We start from the raw sequence: 10,853 nt of genomic DNA on the forward strand, positions 1-10,853 counted from the left end.
TTTTATAAACCTTTTAAGTGACCAGTCTAGCTTACTCCATCACCTCTCAGTGGTGACCCACATGTTCCTTGATAAGAAAGCCCTGTGGCAGGACTTGGGAAGCCCTGGAGAAGATTTTGGGAAACAGCAGGAAGAGTATTGGTGATTTTCAAGTCAAACCACACATGATGATTGTCCACGCTGTCCACAGGGTCATTGCTAGCTTTAAACTTTTATTCTGTGTGTATGTATGTGTGATGCATAATATATAGCATATATATGTTATATATTACATATATACATGCACATATATTATAAATACTCTATATGCACATTTATACATACTGTACATACACACACATGCTATATATACATATACATGCTGTACATACATGCATACACATAGGCATACTATATAAATACACATACACACATGTACATACTATATATACAGATATACATACTGTATACACATATATGCATATAAAGCATATATTTGTGTACCTGTGTGTGTGTGTGTGTGTATGTATCTTAATTGACTGGGGTGGTTAAGTCTGGTCTTGGGGGCTCCTAGTTGACGTTCTCCCAACAAATAAGCACCTGAAATCAGCCCCCTTTGTCCAATTTTAACACACGGCGTTATTATTATCCTCGCTGCTACTGTGTGATTTCTGCTCCCTTTGGATACAATCAATGCTGAGAGTCAGTTTTCACTTACCTGACAGTGACAGCCGGGGGCTACCTCCAGAATATAGTCCACAGTTCTCCTGTTTTCATACAGATGACTGAATATTTTAATGGCAGTCCAAGGTCAGGATCTGGGGCACAGCTTGTAAAAAACAACACACACACACATCATATTCAGAATCCCTATGGATTTGGGAAAACTAAAATGATGGAGAACTCACTTTCTATTTCAGAGCCCTGTTGTAAAAACGATTGCCTCCAGAGCCTTTAGATGTGTTTATTTTTTAATGCACCGTGTTTATTCGAGATGGTGCAGGAGACCACTGTTAATTACAAGCGCAGGCCTCTGCTGCTTACGGGAATATGCTACACCGTTCCAGGCACACCCCGCACTAGTGTCACTCCCATGAAACACACACTGCAAGGAAGAAAAGGAACATGGATTTATCCTTAAAGATGGAAATGTCCAACGCTTTTAAGAAGGACACTCTAAGAACTGAATCAAATATTTGATTTTCCACCAAACTGCAAAATGAAACTGTGTTTAGCAAATGCTACAGTTAGAGCCAGCTAGAGAAAACTCAAGGAGGACTTTGTCCTGCTGTCTCAAGTCCAGTTGAAAATCACTTAGCTTGTCACCTTCCGTGCTGTATCTATTGATCGGGCATCAACACTTAATCCTCTGTTTCTGAAGAAATTGCAACATAATAGACTATCTTCGGTGCTTTTTAAAAAATCCACTTCTGCTGTCTATATTTAGAATGTAACATTTAAGATATTGCTTTTATAGGGAAAGTGCTTTTTCTAAGATATATTTTCTGTCAAAGGGTATTTTGGAAGTGCATATTGGTTTAACTTCTCTTCACGTTCTTATTTGTCCCTCTGCAATCATAAAAGATCAGGATGCAATGTCCCTTCATGTTTTAACACCCTTCCATGTCAACGGGGCACTGGGGTTGGGAGGTCATGGGAGTTCTGAAGACTGCTGGCTGGACAGGAAAGAATCGGCCACATCTCACTGCTATCAAGTCCTGGGTGCATGTACACGCACGTGCTAGTCCATACATGTCTATAGGTGTGAAAGACCAGGCTTTCATATGTACTTGAATTAATAGGGTTAAGGTAGCCCAGATTCTTGCTTTGTTTAGTGATGACTTGGGTCCCCTAGCATTTGTAGAAAAGGGAAATCTATAGAAAAGAGTTTGCATAGGAGTCATACCATCAGGTAGCAAAATAATTGCCTCAATGTTTCCAAGCTACTTTGTGAAATTATATGAATTACTACTTGAGCATTCGGAGATTTATTCTTTCTTTTGTTTTGTTTTTGTTTCAGCTCATCTCTCAGAAATTATGTCCCTCAACTTAAGTAATTATGTTATGTACATTTTTTTAATTTATGTTCCTGTTGAATCAATTTTCAGAAGCCTCTGTAAAAGTGAACTATCTGACATTTTTCTAATATGCCCTTCATTACTGAATTCCACAGGTGAGGACGGCTCTGCGGCAGTACAGGCCAGGATCATCTGGCTTTATGCAACAATATACATGGCTACCCCAGGCATTGGGTTAGTGAAAACATGGTGACTTCCATTCTGGGACAGTAATTGATGTCAATTGGTAATGTGAATGTACTTATTGGTACTGTGAATGCACTTATTGATACTTATTGGTAATGTGAATGTACTAACGATACTTTCCTCATAGGTTTAATAAAAGTCTATATCAATAATTGCTTTTTCCTTTAAGAGAAATGGTTTTACCATATCCTTTTATTTTATTTAGCTTTTATCAGGTATGATTTAAATATAACGACATGTACCCATTTGAAGTGTGCATTTTTATGAATTTTAACAAATGTATGCTTCCATGTAACCGTCATCTTATTCAAGAAACAGAATATTTCCATCATCCCCAAAGTTCCCTTGGGCATCTTCCTTGCAAACCACCATCAGTACAGAACCTGCACAAGCACCGATGCGCTTTCTGTCAGTACAGATTTCATCTTCTTGTCCAGAGTTCCCTACCAATAGTGCCATTTTGTATGTATGTTTTTGTGTTTGAATTCACTCACTCAGAGAAATATTTTTGAGATCCATCCATGTAGTTGCTTGCTTTGATAGTTCATTCGTTTTATTGTTGATTATTTTTTCACAATATGAATATACCACAATTTTTTATCCATTTTCTTGTTGAGAAGCATTTGGTGTTTCCAGATTTTGCCTATTTTGAAGAAAGATACTATTAACACTTAAGTATATGTGCTTGTGTGAAAATATGTTTTTGCTTCTCTTGGGTGAATATATAGGAGTGAAGTTTCTGAGTCACACTGGACGCTTCCTGACTTTCCCCAAAACCCTTGCCCTGAACACTTTCTCCATCTCCATCTGGGAGAAAAAAAAATGTTCTCTGATTAATTGTTCTTTGTTGACAAATGAGAAGGACTATCATAGAAAACATGCCAAAGTGGATAAAATATTAAATATTATAAGCTGTGAGATAATGATTCACAAAAGTAGCAAATTATGGCATGTAAATAAATGAAAGTGCCTAAAAAGGTGACTAAGCATTGTATTCTCAAAGAAAGAGGGGTTAAAAAGAAAGCTCACAGGGTCATAAAAGGAGCATGGTACTGTTTGCCCTTATCTTAAAGTATAGTTTGGAAAGATTTTATATATAGAAAATATTTTCAGTTCTCTTGTTTGAAAACATGTACATATTCATAGAAATAATACTCAGTGACTATTTTTGGTGTTAGGACTACAGATAAATTTACTTTTAGTGGCATGGACTTATATATACTACCAAATGTAAAATAGATAGCTAGTGGGAAGCAGCTGCATAGCACAGGGAGATCAGCTCAGTGCTTTGTGACCACCTAGAGGGGTAGGATAGGGAGGGTGGGAAGGAGGGAGACACAAGAGGGAGAGGGTATGGGGATATATGTGTATGTATAGCTGATTCACTTTGTTATAAAGCAGAAACTAACACACCATTGTAAAACAATTATACTCTAATAAAAAATTGCATCCATTGGTCCTCCCCATTTAGTTGTGCTGTGTCAGGAGGGACAGCTTAACAACACAAGTTTGAGGCACAAGTTTGCTCTCAGAGGAGCACTTGAGAGGAATTCTTTTTTTTTTTTTTTTTAAACAAATAGCTTAAGTATTTTATTTGTTTGCAACTAAGCTTGTTAACACTATATAATGAAAATGTACAAAGAATAATGTTGCAGTTTTTGGTTAGATTTAAGTCAAAGACATTCATTAATAAGGAATCTTCGAATGTGACTATTCCAGAAACTTCTCTAAGCCATCTGATCAGGACAACTGTCTCTGAATATTACCTTACTTTGGAAGGTACTGGCATACATTTGAATTAAACACAGTTTTTTTTCAAAATAAGCCTTAATTAAAAAAACTATTCTATATTCAAACTAAAACAATTTTAATAGAACTTTCCTTTCCGAAACAATAATAAAGGAAACAAGGCATTTTGTAAAACGTGGTCCTGAACAAGTCACAGTAAAAAATAAATGTATACTTAACTTCCACCTCCGCAAAACAGAGGTTACTTTCTGTTCCTCAGCCTTGGAAATAAGGTGAAGAACAGTCTGTAAGCAACTTCGGGCAGGGGGTTGCCAAAACAAAGCTCAAGCAATTGAACATGGACATCTCTTACAAGAATTTGGGGGAACCTGACCAAAGGATCCAAATTCTATTTCTAATGAGTGATACAAAGGTGAAGTGGCGCCTCCCAAGTAGCAGTGCCTCAGGGGCGTGGCCCAGCCCCATGCTCGCCTTTGTCATGCTCCCAAGCAAAGCCTGATGCTCCTCCTCCAGAGGAGACTCTCTTCCTTCTTAGAGGTTCAGTGTCCAGGGAGCTCCTTGTGTGAATGAGGTGAGCACAGACTCCACGTGGGTATTTTAAGGCTTGGAGTCAAAGTAATGTTCTAACACAGCTGGGCAGAGTCATGTGTCAAATGGCCTGTCTCGGGTTTGTTCTAATTCCTCACCACGCATTTGTAGACCTAGGACCACAGACCTTTGCTATGTCGTCATAATCACATCTAATGTCCATCCTAACTTATGATTCATATTCTGTGCCTGGAAACAGTCCCTGTATTTAACAATAACACCTACACAGAAAACAATCCACTGTTACAACTTATATGGTCACAAAACATTAATGATCTTCTGTAGACCAAGGAAATGTTTTTAACCATAATTGTCGTGCATCAAATTCACAGCCAGAATCCCCAAGATCAAAAAAATTTGCACAATACAAATAATAACTTAAAATACACATAAACACACATACACACACTCTCACACACACTTCTTACAGAACTGTGCTTGGGGAAACTCCATTTGTTGAGTGCCACTGAGGGCATATTTTGCTAAACTGCTGCTCCAGGTATTTTTGTTTGGAAAATCTATCACAGTAGGGCACAGCTGTTTATTGGATGAGCAGAAAAGAAACATATGCTTGTGGCAACTGGAAAGTTTTAAGGTCTTTCAAGTTGTATAAAATGGACCTGCAGAAACATTTAAGTGTTCTCAGGATGCAAAGTTGGAGCTGAAATGTGATATCAAACCAGTTGCAAAAAGTGTACAGTAGCCATCTCTTGAGGTCAAACCTGGTACCCAGATATGCAAGAAAGCTTCAGGACACATAGCTTGTTGGCCTTGTCCCATATCGTCGCATAATCTGATCATGTGTGAATTTCACAAAAGATTCATATTGTTCTGCTAGTTTGGTATTGAGGATTTGCTCATATTCCTCCCGAATTTTATCTTCATAGTCTTTTAAGAGACGCTCACATATTATTCCAACTTGTCGGAGGGTAAAGGTGGGCTGGTCCTTCTTCATCCAGGAGGAACCTGGCGAACTAGGTGCTGTGAGTGCTGAGGAGTGAGGCTGACTTTCCGAAGTACAAGCTTCACTCTGATTAAGAACAACTTCTAAATGTCTACACCTCTGATAACGACTGTATTCTTGTTTTATGTTCTGAAAAATTTGCTCCGGGGTTGGAAGGCGCCGCTCGCTGCCGGGCGGGGCGAGCTGCTGCAGAGTCGGCGGTGGGGTCTGCGCCTGAAGCAGCGGCGGCGGCTCGGCGTCCGGGGGCCTGAGGCCCGGAGTGGGGCCGGGCAGAGGGGCGCAGCGCCGCCGCTTCGGGGAGCCGGGGCTCAGCAGCGCCGCCTCGAACTCCATGGGCCGCTTCAACGTCGCCCCGCACGCCATGCCGCTGAAGGGCCAGGGACCAGGAGCCGACGCGACTTTAACTGCGGCCCAACCTCCCGCTCCTCAGCGGAGCCCGCAAGCCAAGCCCGAGAGGAATTCTTAATTAATGGGAAACCTACGTTCATTCATGGCTATATTTGGAGCCATACGTTGAAGAAGTGTCAGAATGTGGGACTCGAGGTACATTGTTCCAGCTAATGATTAAGAACTCTCCAGACAATAGGGGCTTCTTAGACAATGGGTGAATTTCCAGGATGTCCGGCCCCCTTCCGAGAAGGAGGGAGATAACAAAATGTAAAAAAGGTGTCTGTCAAAGACCAGTCAGGCAGCTGGGGAGAAGGAGGGAGATAACAAAATGTAAAAAAGGTGTCTGTCAAAGACCAATCAGGCAGCTGGGGACAAGTTCCCTCTCTGGTCCGAGGCTAAGCCGGGACCAATCAGCAGGAGAACACAACCAAATCTATAATTTACATACGGGGAAGTGGGAACCTATAAAACTGACATATTCGCGCCCAAAAGGGTTCCTTCTTCGACCTCCTACCTGAGGACCAAGGAACCCCGGTGCACCGGCCTTCAATAAACCTCTTGCGTTTTGCATGCATCGGCTTCCGACTCTTGTTGTTTCCTGGGCGAGTCGAAACTCCTAGGAGACCGCGCAGGTCTAACAAGAACACCTGGAAACTTAAGGTAAAATCAGGAATCCCATATTTCCAGATATTACATATGAATTCCAGGAGAAAGCAACCATCTCGTTTCACACAAGGGACCTACATTGGGCCCTGAATGAGCTGCACAAGAGCTGTTTTCCTTTCCTTTGGGGTTTGCTTAACGACTGTTCCAAGGTTCTTGGATTCGTATGACTGCCTTCTGCCCTTTCATGATTTAGGCAGCAGGGCAGAATAAGTAGGGACTTATTCCTTTATAATGAAAAGAAAAATCCACTAGGCTTTGTTGAGAACTCATTGTTCTCTACTGTCTTTGGTTTAATGCTTTACAGTTAGAAGGTTTTGTATCATCAAAGCCTTGAACTTTATTAACTGACTTCTGAAATTGCTTTGTGTTTCCTGAAGTGTGTGCTGTTCTCAGTCATTATTTACGGGTTCACTGTTACTCCATCCCTCTGGATTACAATAATGTTTTCAAATTCACCTTTTTAGAAACTGGAAGTTGACTTTATTTACGGGATCAATGGCAAAATTGGCCTTGTGTTTTCCTCTTTTCCTGCACCCTCGTCCTCTGGCATGAAGTGCTTCTCCTAATCGGATTCTGATGTTGAGACTTCCCTTGTTCTGGCTAATGGGATGTCAGCAAAGTGATGCAGGCCAGAACTTGAAGAGCACTTGTATGGTTAGAGTCACACGTTCTGGTCTTGCCCTCTCTCGTTTCCTGACAAGGACAGGCTGAGGCTAGTTCACAGGTCCCAGGAAAGGGTGGGAAAAACTAGCAGAGGTGAGTGGTCATTGTCAAGCACCTGACCCCATCAGAAGATCAGCAGTGAACCACCAGGCACGGGAGCAAGTTGGCAAAGACCAGGGTACCACCTCCAGCCCCAGCCTCAACTGTCAGTTTACACACTTATGAGCCAAATAAAACTTATTATTTTATGTCCCCCAAGGTCTTGGAGCTGTTTCTCCTGCAGCACTACTGTGACAATTAATATATAATACAGCAATTGTGCTATCACAACAAAGTGTTTCATGACAAACACCTTAAATAGTTGGCATATTATTTGGACCAAGTTGGCTGCTGGAAGTTAAAAGTGAAGAAACTAATAAAATGATAGGAAATGTGGGAAATGGCAGCCCTTGTTAGATAGTCCAGGAGATTTGGGGAAAATGTTGCATCTGGTAGCTTAGAAAATTATATATACACACTGAAAGTACATAACAAGTGTGAGGTGATATCTCATTGTGGTTTTGATTTGCATTTCTCTGTTGATTAGTAATGTTGAGCATCTTTTCATGTACCTAGCGGTCAGTTGTATGTCTTCTTGGAAGAAACGTCTATTCAAGCCTTTTGCTCATTTTTTTAAAATTGGGTTATTTGTTTTTTCGTTATTGAGTTGTAGGAGTTCCTTATATATTTTGGAAATTGACTCCTTTTCTGATAGATGATCTGCAAATATTTTTTCTTAATCCATAATTGTTTTTTCACTCTGTTGATTGCCCGGGGCTGGGGGTGGGGGAATGGAAAGTTATTGTTCAAAAGGTATAAAGCTCCTCTTATGCACAATGAATTAAGTTCCAGAGCTCTGCTATATGATGTGGTCCCATAGTTAACAACACTGTACTGTGCACTTTAAAATATGGTAGGAGGATAGGTCTCATGTTAAGTGTTCTCACCACAACACACACGCATACACACACCTCAAAAGAATACAAGGCAACTTTTGGAGGGGGTGGATATGTTTAGTACCTTGACTGTGACCATGGTATCACAGGTATATGCATATGTCCAAATTGATCAAGAGGTATATATTAAATGGGTGCAAGTTGTTTTATATCAGTTGTACCTAAATAAAGGTTATATGTATTTATATCCCTAATAAGTACAATTTGAGCCTACACTGGAGATCGTGCCCTGAATGTACATGTGTGTGTGCCTATGTTTTTTTTTTTTTTAGTAGAATTTTACTTTAATATAGAATGAAAAACAAAAAACAAAAACCCAAAACCCAAAACCCTAATAGGTTAAAACAAGTCGAACAACCATTCTACACAGATAAAACCTTCACAAAGGTCAACCGAAGTAATCCAGAGCTAAAACTGAATTGTGCAGATTTTCATTGAAGTCACCAGTCATGTAACATAAACAAATTATTTACACACTTGCAAGCCCTCTAAGAAATGTGCCCCAAGAAGCATTAACCTTTGTTTTTTTCATGTGCCATCCTGAAGACTTGCACATTTTATTTTTCAGATCATTTAACATTTTAATAGAGTGCATTCTCTACCAAGGGGTAATGCTTTGGTACTATTCATATAGGATTGCCTATCCTAAAGATTTGACATTTCCCCAAGAGGAACTTTGATTCTGCTTTAGAAGTTTCATATAAATTAAAAACTTTATCAAATATCAATATGGAGGGAGGTGACACAGGATGCAACATATACAGTCAAGTTACCTCTGTATATTTAGAAATTACTCCTTCAAGATATTCGCACTAGAGAGCTTCGTCCGTCCCGCTTAATATTCAGTAGTACAGGTTTGAATCATCAGAACCTTGGCAACACCGTAATATTTCAAAGTTATTAACAACTACCTCTAGGGGCAAGTCTGTGTTTACTGAGTTATGACAAATTTATTATAACGAAGGAAAACAAGTGTAGCCAGCCATCTTAAAAAATGCCCCAACCACTGCTTCTCAATATAGAAAGACTAAAACTACATACGTTTATCATACAACAAATCCCATCTCTGTCCCCTGAAATTCCCCTAATTTCATTCATTAGAAGGGGATTTTTTAAAAAAAGCCTTAAAGAGCACTTTACAGCAGCATTCAGCTTTCCTATGAAATACTCAGCATCTTAAATATTATGTACACTTCTTTTTTTCCTTTTAGTAAGCTAGATACTGGCTTCAGACTTTGTGGAACTGGAGGGAAAATAACCCACTCAAAACTATTCTAGAAATCATCTTTTGGCAGAATAACAGGTATCCAAGTTAAAAATAGGAGGGTCATTTTGCTGGTGTTTTCCAAAATTTAACTCATTTTTTGTTCCCCTTCTACATCAACCTCAGTCACCACTCCTGAGTGGAGATGGGCAGAGGCTCTGGCCCCTGAGCCTCCGGCTTCTCAGCAGCTGCCTTCTTATTGCTGCAGCAAGGCTTGAATAGATGTGTGTCGATGAGGACTTCCCCAAAACGGCCTTTATAGATAATGCCACAGCATATTTTCTGTCTTTTCCAGTATGTGAGATCTAAAAAGGAAAACACTGGCGTTCTGTTAGAGCCAGAAGCCATCTCTGTATCTGAGCCATCATCTGACTGGTTACTATAACAAGGAGATTGAGCTGGAGAGGCACTTGAGGTGGTACTGTGAGCATCAGAATTGTGACGTTTAAATTCCTTCTGCAGTTTACTGATCTGGTTGCTTTTTATCCTGTTTCCAGATAGAGTTTTCACTTTCTTTGGTTTCAGGGTAGTCTTTAGACTGGGTCCTGCCCTTGCATCTACCACATGATTCCAGTTTTTTTTTTGATCCTGCTGGCAGTTTCTTCCATCTTTTCACAAGCAGGACACAGGCATTACAGATGTCTCCTGAACGAGTCTCATGTAACCCAAAACAGCTCTGGAAGTCCTTTTCATAGCGTTTACTGTCAGTGAATCGAGAACTGGAGGATTTAGCTCTGCAAATACAGCAGCCCTCTATACTTCGGTACATCTTTGGCTTGTGAAAACCAAACATCTTTTCTTCTGGGCAATAGTCTGCCAAAAGCAGACGTTCCACGCGCAAAAACGTTCCCGAGGTGCGGAGTGCACGCCAAGCCAAGCCCACCTCCCAATCGCTCCCTCCTCCTCAACTCTGTGCCTATGTTTTGGTGTGCAAGTGAGGCTTCAGAAAAAAATGTATTTTCAGGAAACCTACACCATTTTTTTCTGGCCCACTCACCCAGAAGGAGAAAAAAATCTATGGCTTCTTTCTAAGAAGATCCTGAATGAATGCATTGTCATTTAATAATTTAGTACCTCTCTGCGCCCCTATGCCTAACTATTGATTGAAAATGTCACCAAAAATAGCTTATGTGTTGGGGGGAATAGGACTTTGTGTCTGATATGCCAGTAGATACTTGTGAAAACCAACTTACTTGAGTAAAAAATAAGGTATCATTTAATTTAAGTGGAACGGCAAGTACGGTCTAGCAATTGTTCTGACTACAACTTCCATCTTCTAAAATCTAAAAATAAGAATTCCATTTTGATCAGCAAAAGGCATTCAAATAGAG

The 10,853-nt window shown here is 40.2% G+C and overlaps 1 protein-coding gene and 1 pseudogene across 1 annotated transcript; both read right to left on the minus strand.

Moving 5' to 3' along the window:
• Positions 1–5,168: 5,168 nt before the first annotated feature.
• On the minus strand, positions 5,169–5,938 carry LOC115864536 (akirin-1 pseudogene; annotated as a pseudogene).
• A 2,687-nt stretch (positions 5,939–8,625) lies between these two features.
• On the minus strand, positions 8,626–10,412 carry LOC115864538 (SIN3-HDAC complex-associated factor-like). The gene is given in 2 exon segments (XM_030878325.2): positions 8,626–10,104; positions 10,106–10,412. Coding segments are annotated over 2 exon segments (666 nt in total). The 5' UTR covers positions 10,316–10,412; the 3' UTR covers positions 8,626–9,648.
• Between the last annotated feature and the right edge of the window lie 441 nt (positions 10,413–10,853).

The sequence above is a fragment of the Globicephala melas genome, chromosome 2 (assembly GCF_963455315.2).
Source record: "Globicephala melas chromosome 2, mGloMel1.2, whole genome shotgun sequence".
In the NCBI taxonomy this organism is placed as follows: Eukaryota; Metazoa; Chordata; class Mammalia; order Artiodactyla; family Delphinidae; genus Globicephala; species Globicephala melas.